The sequence below is a fragment of the Accipiter gentilis genome, chromosome Z (genome assembly GCF_929443795.1).
Source record: "Accipiter gentilis chromosome Z, bAccGen1.1, whole genome shotgun sequence".
Lineage (NCBI taxonomy): Eukaryota > Metazoa > Chordata > Aves > Accipitriformes > Accipitridae > Astur > Astur gentilis.
This window is the reverse complement of record NC_064919.1, coordinates 31,830,806-31,848,655: the sequence shown is the minus strand read 5'-3', so window position 1 is coordinate 31,848,655 and position 17,850 is coordinate 31,830,806. Positions and strand designations below refer to the sequence as shown.

The window sequence follows — 17,850 nt, the reverse complement described above, 5'->3', positions numbered from 1 at the left end:
ACGCAGCCCAGGGAAAGAACAGTGCAGACAGCTCTCCACTGGGCGGAGCTGTCAGGTTTCTGTACCCACTTTGGCTTAGTGCACTGTCTGGTTGCACTTCCCCAGAGCCGGTGTAAGCTGAACCTTCCTGCTCCTCTTGGCTGCAGAAATGAGGATTTCTTGCTTGCTCCTTCTTGCTGCAAGCCAAATGAGCCATCCCCAGGCTCAGTGTGCCAAGGGAGGCTTCCAGCTGGCAGCAACACAGAGATTCTTATTTTTCCTTGGCTGTCATAAATGCACAATACATCTCCCAGTGTCCCATTTGCTGCTCTGTCCCCATCCAGGAGTCTCTTCTCTGATTTACAAGCTTCTCTCCCTGACATTTCCCCTGCCTCCCCACCCTGGCTCTGTAATCCACGTGTTGTTCGATGCACTCAAAGTTAGCTAACACTTGGAGGGAACAGAACTACCTTTCCCATGCACAGAACTAAGACACTCAGCACCGCTTGGGCTGACCTGTGCTTTCTCTTCTCTTCTCTCTTGACAGGTTGTAACTGTGATGGCAAGTTCTGAGCACGCTTGGCTCTTCTGTTTTTTTCCGCTAAGGGAGGACTTCTCTATGCTGCAAAAAGGACAGGCACTTTACCTCCAACAGGACCCCTCCCTCCCACAATAGGAGGTAAGATGTCTCCTTTCTGTTTTCTCTCCTTTTTGCACTCTGGCAAGTGTCTCCTGGAGGCACAAAGAGTAGACAAGATCCCATTCTAGGCAGTTCTGAGAGGTGGAGCTTGGTAAGGGCTACAGGGAACAATGAGTTCCTGCAAGGTGAATGCAGAGCTGTTGCATGTGCTCCATTCTACCCTTGGCTCTGAGGCAACATGAACTGTATGCATCAGCCTGGCTGCACACAGACCATACCAGCCACCTGCCCCTAGTGCACAGGATCCAGAAGCAGAAAAGGCTGCTGTACTGTGGAGCTGCAGAAATAAGAGGAGGTGGGTTGTGAAAGTCTTGTACTTCTTGCATTTGCCAGATGTGGCAGTTTCTAAGCAGAAATCCAGTCCCATGGGTATGGCAGCAAGGAAAATCAACCAGAAAAGCAAAGTTCAGTCCTGAACTTAGCCTCTGCAAAAGTGACTATAAGTTCCCTCCTCTTTCTGGTAAGGAAAACATCCCAGAAAGGCTTTTTAGTGAAAGTAGGAAAACCACTCTGTGCAACTGTGGGACACATGCTCAGATCCTGCCTGGTCCCCTAACACAACAATCTTCAGCTGTCTGCAATTAGTATCACACATAGTGTGAATTTTTTAAAAAATCCCAGGTCCAGTTTGGAGAACAGCTCTGCTTCCTTAGAAAAAGAAAAAAAAATAAAGACAAGATTTCTCACAGCTAGCAATGGAGAATAAGTTTCTGAGGGATCAGAATCAGGTTGGCTGAATGCCTTTTTTGGGTATTCTTCATGGTTTTTTGAAAGCCTGAAGAGGGAGGAGCTATGTGCTTGCCAGCTGGGCAGGAAGTCAGCTTTCCCAAAACAAATAAAAAGTTTCAACTTTATCAAAAAAAACCCTGTCTTGACTCCTAGCAACAAACTGAAAAGGCCAAAAGCAGATTTGCAGTCAAACTGTGTCATTTTTCTAGAATTACAAATTAAAATTATTTTAAATTCAATTTATGCACATTTAAACAATCTTAAAGAAGGCAGATGAGAAATCTCTGAAAATGCTCTCTTTTCCACTAGTTTACAGTACAGAGGTTTGCTGGCTGCATCTCCCCATAGTTCTAGCATTTCTCAGGTCAAAACCACAGTGAACTGATGACTCCCCACAACATTTGGGGTCTTTTGCACTGAACACAGCTGGTTTCTATCCCTCACCTGCCCCCATGGCAGGGATTGCTTCATGTCCCCATGATGGCAATGTGGCCCAAATGAGCTTCACTCCCTCTAAACCACACCCCACCATTTGAAAACCAGAGCAGCATTCAAGAGTGTGTGCTTGCCAAACCAAACTCTGTTAGATTCTTTCCCACCACCACACCCCCTGCGTGTGTAGAGAAATAAATGTATATGCTGCCATGTGGGCAGTAATGGCCATCCCTAGTGGTACCTGCAAGGTCAAAAAAGATTGACACTGGATTCATAGACTTACACAGTAAGAAACTGTTTTGTGGGAAACATCATTGTTTTTTCCTCTCTCCTGTGTGGGGACATTCAGATAGGATGCATGCTTCCACAGGTCTACTTCCTTACAGTTATTGTTTTATTTTGATTAAATTAGGAGGGGGTTTATGCTATCAATAATGTCTAAAACTTACACCAGGATATCATAGACCAGTTGAGCCAGTTTAATTACAATGACAGCACAATGCGTGTGATACTGCCATATGCGCTGCACATACCTCATGCTTTCATCCGTGTTAAGCATGAGTTACTCAAGGCATTTTCTGCAATATTGAGCACAATTGCATGCCATCTCTGGCCTAAAGAACACCCCAAGTTTCAGCCACATTTATCATGGAAACCTATCATAGCAAACACAGCTGTCTGCTAACTTAGTAAGAGAAATAAACTGCAAGAAGAGAAGAAAGAAGAAAGTATCACTGAAAACAAGACAAAGAAACATAAAAACATTATCTAACTTGGACAACATTTTTCTTTTTAAAATGTGGGGGTTTTCATTGCAGAATCCAGTTTACAACAAAAAGGTTTAGGATGCCAAGGAGATCAGATGTTTAGAAGGAATCCCACTACTCCACTTAATGGGAGAAAATCTCATGAAAATGTAGATACTTAGCTCTCAAGATGCCTTCAATGACTAAAGGCAACACCCACTGAGTAGGCTGAAACTGTCGAGTGACAAGATAACTGTCCATCAAAAGGTGAAACCAGCCTTGTCTGTTTTTCTCACAGGTCCATCTGCTTAAACACTGGCAGCCTGACTACGAAGGTTAGCTTTTCCTCTGGCCCTGTTCCACATAACCAAACATTTCCCCTTGCAATGTCTGGTTTGATTAGACATATGAGAAATATGGTGCCTTCCTTGCAAAAAGAGGAAAATAAACAGTTTTTGGCCTGTGGAGGACCCATTCAGTTTCTGTGTCTCAGAAAACTATTTATGCATAAAAAGGTATGGGTTATCCGTGGTGATTCACTGCCATTCCCCAGAGAACACTAACAGATTACTTAATCATTTTGCTTGCATAGCAGGAGGTATCATCCCCATGCTGTGATATTATCTCTGTTGAGTTTAATTTAATCTTCCACCTTTGGACTTGTAATCACTTGAAGAAGCCTACAAGCTCTAGCTTCAAAGTACAGAAGCCAAACACCAGAAACATCTCTGTGAGGGTGAAGTGTGAAACCAGCACTCCAGGAGTCACGGTTGTCAGGATCACCCTAGAGAGATCACCCCAGTGTCACTTGAGAAATACTACCCAGGCTCTACCAGCAGCACAGGCCCAACATGTTTGTACCATTGCCATCACTGTCTAGCCTGTCTGCTTTCAGCAGAGCAAGGTAACCAATGACAGCCTCATTTTCTACCTGAGTAGTTAGCTGGAAATTTCATGCTGCCTGCTATTGCACAATATTGGGAATGGATTTTGGCAAGGAAGGAAATATTGTGGACACAGCATAGAAGACTGAGAAAAAAGGAACAGCAAGCCTTGCTTGAGTTTTTCTCTCTTTCAAAGAACTTCAGCCTTTCAGGGTATAAAACTGAAATCAGCATTAAGTATTTCTTGCAACATGCAGCATTTGTGGCAAACATGCTGTTGCTCTACTTCTAAGCACTGTATGATGAAGTGTTTCACTGGACCTTCATTCCTAGGAAGGCAGGTAGATTTTCAGGGTACCCTGCTGTACTGACTCAGACCTACAATAGGAAGAAAAGCTATGAGAAACACTTGACATTTCATATTTCATATTCATATATTCATCCCAGCTTGAGATGGAAGACATCATTTTGGAAGCCAGTTTTTGTTGGGTTTTTTAGTTTCTGTGGATTCTAAGCACTTTCCTGCAATACTGATCTGCTTAGTCTTATTTCTTCAAGTGGACCTGGTCAAATAAAACTGATTCAAATGGAAGGTCACAGCTTTTAGGGTCAATTTTCATTCAGATTTGGTTTTCTTAAACTAAATATTGTTGAAACTATAACAATTTAGTGGATCACTTTGACTGTAAAAATTTTATTTCCCAGAGGCTATTACTCAGATGGAAATGTTCTACCTAGCTCTGGTCAGTGGTCTATCATTAGAAAAAAAGCCACAAGCAAAGGTCTCTCTCTTCCTGCCTAGTCAACACACAGTGACATTCAGCTGGAAACCTAAGCTACCAAACATACTGATTTGATTCAGCAACATAACTGATTTCTTAAGGTGGATATGATTACAGTGGCTTCAGACACAACCTTAAGACAAAACCATGGGGAAGCATAGTTCAACAGAGAGGGTGATAACTGAAGTCTAGAAATGCAGGACATGCTCCTGGTGTGATCACTAACTTTGGGGGCAAACGGTTTAATCTCTCTATGGCTTGATGCCCCTCTTATTATTCCTCTTTTTTTTTCTCTCTCTCTTTTGAAGTGAAGCATTTTATGAAAAAGCTGGTTATGCATATTTATAGCATCTGGTACAACAATGACAGACTACTGTTGCAGGCTTCCAGAAAAATATACTGTAGCATTGGAGATGTTCATAAGATCTCATAAATGATTTGCTGGACTTGGCCTGATAGGTGTGTTCCTGGAGAACTCCCAGTTTGATTGCTAATCTGGTTTGGTGAAACCATACAAAATGCACAGTTGATTTTGGAGACAGACTTCTTGGATCACTGTTTATTCCCTGCAAATTCAAAGACTTTACTGTTTTTCTTACTGCAGTACCCAATCCCAACATGTTCTGGTAGACCGGATCCAATCACAACCTACTGTGATAGAAAGGTTGCTTTGTCACCTGCTGCAATGCTTGGATTGCTAGTGCAGGATGGGTTTGCCATTACAGGAGGGAAACCTATTTCCAGATATTTCCCATTGCCTGTTGTTTGACTGCAGAAAGGCAGGGAGACAGGCGGTCTTTCAGCTGGAGTCTCCTGCTTGTCAGGGAGGCCTTTGCTAGACTTTTCCCTTCCCAAGGAGAGCTGTCCAAGACAAGGGTCACAAAGAGAAACAGTCCATAGGCTCCAGCAGGGAGGTTCATCTCTGGCAATAAAGATTCTTCCATCCACATTCCAGGTTCTGTGATAACCGGAGTCTTGGTCTTAACCTACAGCAGAGAGACCTAAAATTTCCCATACACACACTGGACAAAATTTTGAAGGGAATCCCACTTATCTTCCTGGGAAAAAGCCCATTTCTACTCCTTCTAGACTGAAACATGAATAGGGTTGTCGCTGAAGAATGTAGGAGGAATGGAGGACAGGAGCAAAAGGTCAAAGAGTCTAGTCCTTCTTCGATACCTCAGCTAGCCTCTGCCCATCATCCCTAGGCTGTGTCTGCAACAACATAGTACCCAGGGGATGATAAGTGAGTTATAGGAATGAGGCTTAACTTAGAGGAGTGGATTCCTGTCTCAGCTGATGTGAAAATGTACAGGAGAAAGCTGACACTATTCTCAAATTCCACTACAGACTAACAGCAGGGTTACCTCAACTTTCTGTTCAGTGAATGCTGTGAATGTGGCCAGGTTTAGTTGTTTTTCACTACAAACTGGAATTTCTGCCCTATATATAAAAAGGAATGCTTTGTGCAGTCACTTGATTTGTGGTTTACACAACCCGCCTCTGAGGCACATTGCCCACTGAGCAGATAACTCAGGCTGTTCCAGGAGCCTGATGTGGAGCCTCAAATACACAGTTGTGTTGTCCCAATAGTGGGTTTCAGTGCCCAGAATGCAATGAGCCAATCTCCCACACAGAGACAAGATATTGTTTATTACAAAGCTGAACAAGTTTGGGTGCCAGGTGGTAACTCCATAAAGCTAGCACACCTCAGTATTCTCCAAAGTTCCTTTTATATACATTCTTATCAGTTGGTAGGTTTCCACAGACTTCTCTCTAATACCAATTGGTTAGTAATTTGCATAGTTACACAATCTTTATTCTTACTATGCATGCTCTATGATTAGGGGTCTCTGCCTGGGCCAGGGTCTCCTGCCTAGTGGATGTGATTTTTAGTATTATAATAAGGGTAGTTCACTGAACGATACAGTTTAGCTAACTATCCAAAATTAAGTATGAACATGATAATAAGAATATGTATAGTTGATGTATTTTCCAGGATGTTTCTTCTTCAAAGATAGCCAACTCCTGATTAGAAGTTCTCTAACTCATCACTTCTAACAACCTCAGGGACGGTCATCCTGATACATTGTGTACATATTTCGTTTTGTTAGTATGTGCAAAATCTAACTTCACTAACTTCTTCATCAATTTTTATCCCTCTATGTTCTTAGATAAGTCGGTACTGTTTAAAGACAGAACACCCAACTAACTATACTTGTAAACACTGTTTTTGCCCAAAGACCCAGCTCCTGAAGTCACATCATCTTACTTGCTCCTTTTTATCCAAAAATGAAGGTTCTGACCTTCACAGTTGCAGAAAAAAACCTTGAAAAAAATGGCACCCAAAAGACTCAAAGACCCAAAGAAGACAGTAAGATGGCAAAATATATTGCTTTACGATTTTAAGTAAATATCAGTATTTTTGAGTGCAGAGGACTGAAAATAATTTTCAAAGCAAAGAATTTAAAATTATTTTCCAAAATAACTGGAGTTTTCTGAACTCTTGGGGATTAGAGTTTCCCAGTTTTGCCCAGTTTCTTCTTAGTAGGAACTGAATGTTAAATTCTACCAGGAAACTTTGTAAACTGACTCTCAGTTTATAGATAATGGTTTCTAAGCTGAATTTAGTGACACACTTTGAACAGAATATGAGAATGAAGCACAGTTTAGATGCCCTTTTCAGAGTGCTTGAAAAGTCTGTACTCTGCTGAATGACAGACTACAACCCATTCACAAGCTTTCAGCAATACAGTATTTTATGGCACATGCTCTCTGGGTTAATTATCGGTAGTGAATATTCTTGGAGTATCTGATGTGTAAACCAATCTGATACTAAAGAAACATAAACTACACTGAAACTGAGTTAAATTATTCCCTGTCCCATCAGAAGGTAAAAAACTCTAAGACAGGCTCCCTACTGGACTTGAAGAAATGAGAACTTGGAGAATAGTGTGTGCTTAAGATTACAACAGTGTGATTCTTTGCTAGCACTTGCAGGACAACAGCTGGCTTCTGAGACCGCAGCAAGGTTGCAAACCTCCTGCAGGATTACCACTGCAGGAGCATGCAGCTTTTCTTGAAGGAATACAAGGGTGCTTAATGTACCTTTTGCCAGATCCAGCAATGACAATGGAGCTCACTACAGCTCCTACATCACACTTCACACTGTCTCTCTTGCCACATTACCTGCTCCTTTGATTCACCAGCAGAGCTACTACTCCAGTACCACTCCCTCAATGGAGCAATCACAAAGAGCCAAGTTCATCTGTTTCACCAGTAAAACTTTCCAAAAGTGCAAAAACGCACAATGTTTCAGACATCTGTTTCCCTTCAACAGTTCCTGGTTGCTAGCTGTGAAAGCGTAACCAGCATTTAGCCAGGATTTGACTACAGGAGGAGGAAGGAAAGATCTGTGTGAGTATCCTGGCTGTGTACTACGATCCCTCTATCATTTTTCCAGTCTCAGCCACTGGAATTTTCTTGGACCTCCCACTGTCTCACTCTGTAGCTTTGTCTCCTGGACAGCAAATCCTATGAGATAATTGCATACGTTTGGTTTGGTTAATCACACATGGTTCTTCTAGCTGTTGAGAGGGAGCTTTTTATATGACATCACCCTCCTTGAATTTACAGAGACTAGAATATAGCTCTAGAAGCCATATGTGCCATGCCAGGCAGGAGTTTAGCAGCTGTTCCCAGAAGGAGCTCATGAATGTTTTCTTAAGTCCCAACTGAGAAGTAGAATGGAACAAATAAATTCAACTGGCATTTTTTTGCAGAGAAAGGAAAATATTTCAGTGAAACAATTAATTTGCTCAATTGCAAATCTACCTGGTTAGGAATTTTTCTCCCCAAATGTCACATATTCGTCATTTAAAACAAAACAAAAGATTTCCATTTTTAACCTGTAACAAGAATTCATTACTTTAGTTCAGCTGGATCTTAAACAAAAATGAGAGACGTGTTTTGCTTTTGACTGAAACATTTTGTCCCTGAACAAAACTCTCTCAAGGGCTTTGCATGCTCAGCAAGACAGAAGTTTTTATTTGGTTGGTGAGCTTTCAGTCAACCTAAAATGAAAACATTTTTCACCTTTGCTGGCATATTAAAATAAAAATCTCTGTTGATTTGCAAGGATGAGTAGTCATTTTGCGATGAAATACTCTGTTTCTAGTAATGTACACCAACCCCAGGTCCACTGTGGTTGGTCGTATACAAGTCTGCAAGCTAAAAATAAATTATTTGCTCAGGAACTCTATTCTGCTAACTCCCGGAAATACTATGAGGACCTCAAAGGAGCTGGAGCAATTACAGTGAGGATCCAAGTGTGAACTGAAGACAGTCCAAATAAAAAAATCTCATCAAATGGCAAACCAGACATACAAGAATTGATGAAATAATAGATGAAAAGGGAAAATACATGCCCTGGAGCTTTAATGACATAGTCTTAGCCAGCTCTGAATACCCCATCAAGGTGTAATCCAGCCAACATGGGAAACAAGCAACATGCAACACTTTCGTCTTCAGTCAGGACATGCCAACCTGGGTGTTTCCCAGGCACAGACAGCCTGCTGCTGTGTATGGCCCTTTGCTCTACTCTGATTGGCATGAGAGAGGACCTGTCATACTCCTGCCCTCCTGCCTCCAGCACAGGCACAAGATGTAAGAGGGGACTCTTGCTTGTAGGCTGGCACAGGCAGGCTGACAGCTGAAGTTCTGCTGCCTGTCTAAAATAGGCCTGAATACCATCTCACCTTTCTGCACAGCCAGGAAAAAGCTGACAAAGAGCCAGATTCAGAGATGGAAATTACACTTAAACCTTTAAACAAATATTTGCACAGAAATAATGACCTGTAAAGACCAGTTAAGATGGGCTTGCATAGAAATTTGCATGCATGACCACCATCAATTTGAGAAACGCCTTTAGTTACCTTGTGTAAAACAGATGGTGTTCTCAGAACTACTGCATTGTGTTTATTTTTAACTCACAGAGTTCAATAATTGACTGGTCTGAGCTGGTGGTTAGAAGAGTGGAAAGCTTCCCTTCATTAACAGTAGCAATCAGGACTATTTATTAAACATCCCAGAGACTGGAGCAGCATAGCCTGCTGAATACAGCAAGTACTGTAGCATCTGCTCTTCAGACAGCTGTGACTCTGACCTAGATCATCTTTGTAACAGTTGAACATTGCTTGGAGGTGGAAATGAACTGTACAAAATGTAGCATTTTGGGACCCTTTCTTTCACACTATTTCTAGACAACTAGCCATCGACCCCATTGCCTCCTGCAGAAGAGCTAAGACTTTTCCTGCCAAGGTCCATATGTTATCTCATTCTCCTGTCCTCACTCTCTGGCCTATCCACATGACAGTGGCTCTGATATCGAGTCTGTTTGCTGTCTGAGGTAGGAGCTCTGCCCTCAATTTCCTATGTATACCTTGCACCACAGGACACCATCATCACCTTCAGAAATATAAGACCAGTAAAACCCAGAATGGAAAACAAATATAGCTCTACATTTACAAGTGGGACTGACTAATCAATGTGAAAAAGATAGAGGTAAGTACCTGTCGTGGTTTCAGCCCGGCCGGTAACAAAGGACCACGCAGCCGCTCGCTCACTCCTCCGCCCCCCTCCGGTGGGATGGGGAGGAGACGGAGGAGAGAAAAGGAAAAGAAACTGGAACCTCGAGGGTTGAGATAAAGGCAGTTTACTGGGACAAACACAAAAGAGATTACAACAACAACAACGGCACTAATGAAAAAAAGGTATACAAAAAGAGTGATGCACAGTGCAACTGCTCACCACCCGGGACCCGACGCTCCGCCACTTCCCCCACCCAAAAAAACAGAGACCACCCCCCGGCCCGCTCCCCATTTATATACTGAGCATGATGTCCCATGGTATGGAATAGCTCCTTGGCTAGTTCAGGTCAGCTGCCCCGGCTATGCCCCCACCTCCCAGGTTCCTGTAAAAATTAACTCTATCCCAGCTGAACCCAGGACATTATCCACCCCTTATTCTATACCATCTACATCATGCCCAGATCTTACTTTTTTTATTTTTTTTTTCCAATCAACCACTACAACTTTCCTTGTCTTATATATAAGTATATGGACTCCACCCCCTGACCTCGCACACACACACACGGTGTTCCTTTAGCCTATGGGCTATCCCTCTAATGTGTCCATCAATTTTGGGGCTCTATCTGTTGTAACAGTTCTTCAGGATAAGAGAGAGATGGTGTGAGATGTTGGGTTGTTGTACGCTGCCTCTGGAACTTGTGGCTAGTACATTTGGTGCAACTCATGCCCCTGGTCTGCAGGTCGAAGATGTTGATCTTGAGGAAATTGGTGGGTGCCAGTTCAAGTTCTATCGCTGTTGTACTTGGCTCAGTTTCAAAAGTCCATCCTGTAGTCATTTGGGTAATTCTCACAATAATACCCTTGATATGGCATATAGACACTATAGATACAATGACATGCATTGGCAGGTTATTTAGCAGTTAAATATCATACAGCCCAATTCACTGGCTATTCTCTCCCAAAATCAAATCTCCCTGAGGTACACATCGAACCTCCCCATCCTTCTGCATCACCCACCAGGTGTACCCAGGTCCTTGAGCAAAAACAACCCCTTGAATGGGTTTGCTTCTGCTTGAGGGAGGACTAACCCAGACTGTCTTTCCTAACATACTCCTCATGCGCACTACAGGGACTTTATCCCCTTCTACAGTATGTGGATCTCTTGGTTGGGCGGGGCCAGCCCGATTGGCGGATCCTCTAGTATTAACTAACCAGGTGGCTTTTGTTAAATGTGTATCCCAATGCTTGAAAGTTCCACCCCCCATCGCTCTCAATGTAGTTTTCAGCAGTCCATTGTACCGTTCAATTTTTCCGGAGGCTGGTGCGTGATAAGGGATGTGATACACCCACTCAATGCCATGTTCTTTGGCCCAGGTGTCTACGAGGTTGTTTCGGAAGTGAGTCCCGTTGTCCGACTCGATTCTTTCTGGGGTGCCGTGTTGCCATAAAATTTTCTCTTCAAGGCCCAGGATAGTGTTCTGGGCAGTGGCATGGGACACAGGGTATGTTTCCAGCCACCCAGTGGTTGCTTCCACCATTGTAAGCACATGGCACTTGCCTTGGCGTGTTCGTGGGAGTGTGATATAGTCAATCTGCCAGGCCTCCCACTGTTTATATTTCAGCCATCGTCCTCCATGCGACAGGGGTTTTTGCCGCTTGGCTTGCTTAATTGCAGCACATGTTTCACATTCATGGATGACCTGTGAGATAGTGTCCATGGTCAAGTCCACCCCTCGATCTCGAGCCCATCTATATGTTGCATCTCTTCCCTGATGGCCTGAGGTATCGTGGGCCCACTGAGCCATAAATAGCTCACCTCTACGTTGCCAGTCCAGGTCCACCTGAGACACTTCAATCTTGGCGGCCTGATCTGCCTGGTGGTTGTTTTGATGTTCTTCAGTGGCTCGACTCTTGGGTACATGAGCATCTACGTGACGTACTTTTACCACTAGCTTCTCTATCCGAACAGCGATATCTTGCCACAGTGCGGCAGCCCAGATGGGTTTACCTCTGCGCTGCCAATTGCCCTTCTTCCATTGCTGTAGCCACCCCCATAGGGCATTTGCCACCATCCACGAGTCAGTATAGAGATAGAGCACTGGCCACTTTTCTCTTTCAGCAATGTCTAACGCTAGCTGGATGGCTTTCACCTCTGCAAACTGACTCGATTCACCTTCTCCTTCAGCAGTTTCTGCGACTAGTCGTGTAGGACTCCATACAGCAGCCTTCCACCTTCGATGTTTTCCCACAATGCGACAGGACCCATCAGTGAACAGGGCATATTGCCTCTCATTTTCTGGCAGTTTATTATACAGCGGGGCTTCTTCGGCCCGTGTCACCTCTTTCTCTGGCGACATTCCAAAATCTTTGCCTTCTGGCCAGTCCGTGATCACTTCTAACATTCCTGGGCGACCGGGGTTTCCTATGCGAGCTCGCTGTGTGATCAGTGCGATCCACTTACTCCACGTGGCGTCAGTCGCGTGATGCGTAGAGGAAACTTTCCCTTTGAACATCCAGCCCAGCACTGGCAGTCGAGGTGCTAAGAAGAGCTGTGTTTCAGTACCAACCACTTCTGAGGCGGCTCGAACTCCTTCATATGCTGCCAAGATCTCTTTTTTCAGTTGGAGTATAGCGAGCCTCGGATCCTCGATATCCCCGACTCCAAAACCCCAGAGGTCGGCCACGGGTCTCCCCAGGTGCTTTCTGCCAAAGGCTCCAGGTAGGGCCATTCTCCCCAGCTGCAGTGTAGAGCATATTTTTAATATCTTGTCCTGTCCGGACTGGCCCAAGAGCTACTGCGTGAACAATCTCCTGCTTAATCTGTTCAAAGGCTTGTCGTTGCTCAGGCCCCCATTTAAAATCGTTCTTCTTCCGAGTAACTTGGTAGAGAGGGCTTACAATTTGACTGTAATTTGGAATATGCATTCTCCAAAAACCCACAACACCTAAGAAAGCCTGTGTTTCCTTTTTATTAGTCGGTGAGGACATAGCTGCTATTTTGTTGATGACGTCCACAGGGATCTGACGACGCCCATCTTGCCATTTTACTCCTAAGAACTGGATCTCCTGCGCAGGTCCCTTGACCTTACTTTCTTTTATGGCAAAACCAGCCTTCAAAAGGATTTGGATTATTTTCTTCCCTTTCTCAAAAACTTCTTCTGCCGTGTTGCCCCATACGATGATGTCATCAATATATTGCAGGTGCTCTGGAGCTTCACCTTTTTCTAGTGCAGCCTGGATCAGTCCATGACAAATGGTGGGGCTGTGTTTCCACCCCTGGGGCAGTCGATTCCAGGTGTACTGGACGCCCCTCCAAGTGAAAGCAAACTGAGGCCTGCACTCCGCTGCCAAGGGAATGGAGAAAAATGCATTAGCAATGTCAATTGTGGCATACCACTTAGCTGCCTTTGATTCCAGTTCATATTGAAGCTCTAACATATCTGGCACAGCAGCGCTTAGCGGTGGCGTGACTTCATTCAGCCCACGATAATCTACTGTTAGTCGCCATTCCCCATTGGATTTCTGCACGGGCCATATGGGACTATTAAAGGGTGAGTGAGTCTTGCTGATCACTCCTTGGCTCTCCAGTTGGCAAATCAGCTTATGGATTGGGATCAGGGAGTCTCGGTTGGTGCGATATTGTCGCCGGTGCACCGTCGTGGTAGCAATTGGCACCTGTTGTTCTTCAACCTTCAGCAACCCCACAACCGAAGGGTCTTGGGAGAGACCCGGCAGGGTAGACAGCTCTTCAATCTCCTCCGTCTCCAATGCAGCTATACCAAAGGCCCAACGGTACCCTTTTGGGTCCTTGAAATACCCCCTCCTGAGATAATCTATACCAAGGATGCACGGGGCCTCTGGGCCAGTCGCAATGGGGTGTTTATGCCACTCATTCCCGGTTAGACTCATTTCAGCTTCCAATACGGTTAGCTCTTGGGATCCCCCTGTCACACCAGAGATACAGATGGGTTCTGCCCCTTTATAACTAGATGGCATTAGGGTACATTGTGCACCAGTGTCCACTAGAGCCTTATATTCCTGTGGGTCTGATGTGCCAGGCCATCGAATCCACACTGTCCAGTAGACTCGGTTGTCCCTCTCCTCCACCTGGCTGGAGGCAGGGCCCCTCTAATCCTGGTTAGAACATCCGTTACTCACTTTCTGCACACGTAAATCGGAAGTCCCTTCAAGGGGATCAGAAATGAGATCAGCCCATCTACTGCGTCTGGGGGACTGCTCACGGGAAACTGGAGCAGCAGTTTTCCAAGAATTCTCTTTTCTGGTTGCTTTTTCTCGCAACTCCTGTACCCGTGCATCCAAGACTGAAGTGGGTTTTCCATCCCACTTCCTCATGTCCTCTCCATGGTCACGCAGGTAAAACCACAGGTTAGCCCGTCGAGTGTACTTTCTCTCTCCTCTCTCTTGGGCAGAGGAACGCTTACTCCCAATAACTGCGATGCGGGCCTGTACAGGTGAGGAGGAGGACAGATCCACTTTGAATTGCTGGAACTCTCGGGACAACTCCTCCACAGCTGAGACACAGGCCCGTAGGGAGGAAGAGAGACTCCCTTCGTATTGCCGGAGTTGGACAGCCAATTCATCCACCGTTTGTCCATAGCCTTCTCTCCAGGACATTACTGCCAATGAGTTGGCATAGGTTGGTGGTGCACTTCGTAGAAACTTCCGCCACATGGGTTGTGTGCATTGGACTTCATCTGGATCTGTGGGTGACTGCGCATTTTCTGGATCATTGTAAATCACCTCCAGCACGGCTAATTCTCTCAGGTACTGAATACCTCTCTCCATGGTGGTCCACTTGCCTTGGTGACATGTAACTTCATCCCTGAAGGGGTATCTTTCCTTTACACCTAACAAAAGTCGCCTCCAGAGGCTGAGGACTTGTGTTTTTCTCCCAATCGCCTTGTCGATGCCCCCTTCCCTAGACAGAGATCCCAACTGCTTGGCTTCCTTACCCTCTAATTCCACACTACTAGCCCCGCTATCCCAGCATCGGAGCAGCCAGGTAACAATGTGCTCACCTGGGTGGCGGCTAAAATCTTTTCGCATGTCACGCAACTCACTCATGGATAGAGATCGGGTAATTATTTCAGGTTCTGCCTCTACCTCCTGTTCTCGCGATGACCCTGGTTCATCTTCATCTCTCGCTAAGCGAACTGATTTCTTTGTGTGTTTCTTTTTCTGTACAGGGGCGACTGATACTGGCACAGGCTGGTTCTCTGGTTCAGCTGCAGTGTCTGTCACCGGGGTAGGGGTAGTCATGGTACCTGTTGTCGTGGTAGGGGCAGCCACGGTGCTTGTTGTCGGGGTAGGGGCAGCCACGGTGTCTGTTGTCAGGGTTTGGGTAGCCACGGTACATGTTGTCCTGTTTTCCATCTTTTCCCCCTTTTCCCCCCGAGGGTGCTGCATAATATCAAGCAGTGTTTGGTAGATATTGGCCAGAGCCCAGCACAGTGCAGCGAGTTGTATGTCTTTGGAATAGCCACAGCATTTTTCTTTCAAATATTCTGTCACTTCATAAGGGTTCTGTAGTTGTTCGGGAGTGAACTTCCAAGTCACTGGCGGTGAGAAGTTCTCTAGATACTTGCCCATATGCTCCCACATGCCGTGCCACCCATGAGTCTCCAGCTTTGGGGGAGATCTCTGAGTGGTACTCTTAAAGAGCGTTTTTGTAGCCCTAAACAAGACCTGAAACATATTCAGGAGGCATAGCACTAACAGCACACTGGCTTGCACATCCCAAGGATATTCAAAATTCTCAAAAGCTGTTGTAATTAGTCGGAAGGAGAAGAGGGAGGTGAACGGACGGGGGGAGGTATCCCCCCCTAATTTCCCCATGGATTGGGTGTAATTACCAATAAAATCCGACAGAAGGCGCCCAAAGTATGGAAATGATATCACTGCCTCATACAGATACCAGCTTAACCTCATGACCAGTGATGTAATCATTTCATAAGTCGACATTGCCCAGTACAGCAAAATGATAATCCCAATCACTCTCCCAGAGATGAGATACGCAACTACAGGCAATACATAGAGCATATAAGAGCTTACAAAACGCCACCATGTAAACAAATGAAACAACATTGTGACTAACATCTATATATCTAAGAAATGCGTTTGGCAAATTTGTTTCAACACGCTCTGGCCAGATCTGTCGTTATCTCAACCCTTCTGCCCCACGTTGGGCGCCAAAAAGGACTGTCGTGGTTTCAGCCCGGCCGGTAACAAAGGACCACGCAGCCGCTCGCTCACTCCTCCGCCCCCCTCCGGTGGGATGGGGAGGAGACGGAGGAGAGAAAAGGAAAAGAAACTGGAACCTCGAGGGTTGAGATAAAGGCAGTTTACTGGGACAAACACAAAAGAGATTACAACAACAACAACGGCACTAATGAAAAAAAGGTATACAAAAAGAGTGATGCACAGTGCAACTGCTCACCACCCGGGACCCGACGCTCCGCCACTTCCCCCACCCAAAAAAACAGAGACCACCCCCCGGCCCGCTCCCCATTTATATACTGGGCAGGATGTCACATGGTATGGAATAGCTCCTTGGCTAGTTCAGGTCAGCTGCCCTGGCTATGCCCCCACCTCCCAGGTTCCTGTAAAAATTAACTCTATCCCAGCTGAACCCAGGACATTATCCACCCCTTATTCTATACCATCTACATCATGCCCAGATCTTACTTTTTTTATTTTTTTTTTCCAATCAACCACTACAACTTTCCTTGTCTTATATATAAGTATATGGACTCCACCCCCTGACCTCGCACACACACACACGGTGTTCCTTTAGCCTATGGGCTATCCCTCTAATGTGTCCATCAATTTTGGGGCTCTATCTGTTGTAACAGTTCTTCAGGATAAGAGAGAGATGGTGTGAGATGTTGGGTTGTTGTACGCTGCCTCTGGAACTTGTGGCTAGTACATTTGGTGCAACTCATGCCCCTGGTCTGCAGGTCGAAGATGTTGATCTTGAGGAAATTGGTGGGTGCCAGTTCAAGTTCTATCGCTGTTGTACTTGGCTCAGTTTCAAAAGTCCATCCTGTAGTCATTTGGATAATTCTCACAATAATACCCTTGATATGGCATATAGACACTATAGATACAATGACATGCATTGGCAGGTTATTTAGCAGTTAAATATCATACAGCCCAATTCACTGGCTATTCTCTCCCAAAATCAAATCTCCCTGAGGTACACATCGAACCTCCCCATCCTTCTGCATCACCCACCAGGTGTACCCAGGTCCTTGAGCAAAAACAACCCCTTGAATGGGTTTGCTTCTGCTTGAGGGAGGACTAACCCAGACTGTCTTTCCTAACATACTCCTCATGCGCACTACAGGGACTTTATCCCCTTCTACAGTATGTGGATCTCTTGGTTGGGCGGGGCCAGCCCGATTGGCGGATCCTCTAGTATTAACTAACCAGGTGGCTTTTGTTAAATGTGTATCCCAATGCTTGAAAGTTCCACCCCCCATCGCTCTCAATGTAGTTTTCAGCAGTCCATTGTACCGTTCAATTTTTCCGGAGGCTGGTGCGTGATAAGGGATGTGATACACCCACTCAATGCCATGTTCTTTGGCCCAGGTGTCTACGAGGTTGTTTCGGAAGTGAGTCCCGTTGTCCGACTCGATTCTTTCTGGGGTGCCGTGTTGCCATAAAATTTTCTCTTCAAGGCCCAGGATAGTGTTCTGGGCAGTGGCATGGGACACAGGGTATGTTTCCAGCCACCCAGTGGTTGCTTCCACCATTGTAAGCACATGGCACTTGCCTTGGCGTGTTCGTGGGAGTGTGATATAGTCAATCTGCCAGGCCTCCCACTGTTTATATTTCAGCCATCGTCCTCCATGCGACAGGGGTTTTTGCCGCTTGGCTTGCTTAATTGCAGCACATGTTTCACATTCATGGATGACCTGTGCGATAGTGTCCATGGTCAAGTCCACCCCTCCATCTCGAGCCCATCTATATGTTGCATCTCTTCCC

At 45.3% G+C, this 17,850-nt stretch overlaps 2 protein-coding genes across 5 annotated transcripts in view; both read right to left on the bottom strand.

Moving 5' to 3' along the window:
- LOC126036497 (uncharacterized protein K02A2.6-like) overlaps positions 1–17,802 on the bottom strand; it is a 97,553-nt gene extending 79,751 nt beyond the window's left edge. Inside the window, exons 1-2 of one of the 3 annotated variants that reach the window (XM_049796376.1) lie at positions 16,971–17,802; positions 10,126–10,723 (exon numbers count right to left, since the gene is read on the bottom strand). In XM_049796376.1, the coding sequence (XP_049652333.1) occupies positions 17,022–17,798 (777 nt within the window). In that variant the 5' untranslated portion in view covers positions 17,799–17,802 and the 3' untranslated portion in view covers positions 10,126–10,723; positions 16,971–17,021. Of the gene's footprint in view, positions 1–10,125; positions 11,599–16,548 lie in introns of those variants that run through there. The other 2 variants (XM_049796378.1, XM_049796377.1) reach the window with 2 other exon arrangements.
- LOC126036496 (uncharacterized) overlaps positions 1–17,850 on the bottom strand; it is an 83,644-nt gene that overhangs the window by 64,160 nt on the left and 1,634 nt on the right. Inside the window, exon 1 of one of the 2 annotated variants that reach the window (XM_049796374.1) lies at positions 11,685–13,247. The exons of the other annotated variant lie outside the window; for it this stretch is intronic. Coding sequence (XP_049652331.1) covers positions 11,685–12,572 — 888 coding nt within the window. The 5' untranslated portion in view covers positions 12,573–13,247. Of the gene's footprint in view, positions 1–11,684; positions 13,248–17,850 lie in introns of those variants that run through there. 2 annotated transcript variants of the gene reach the window in all.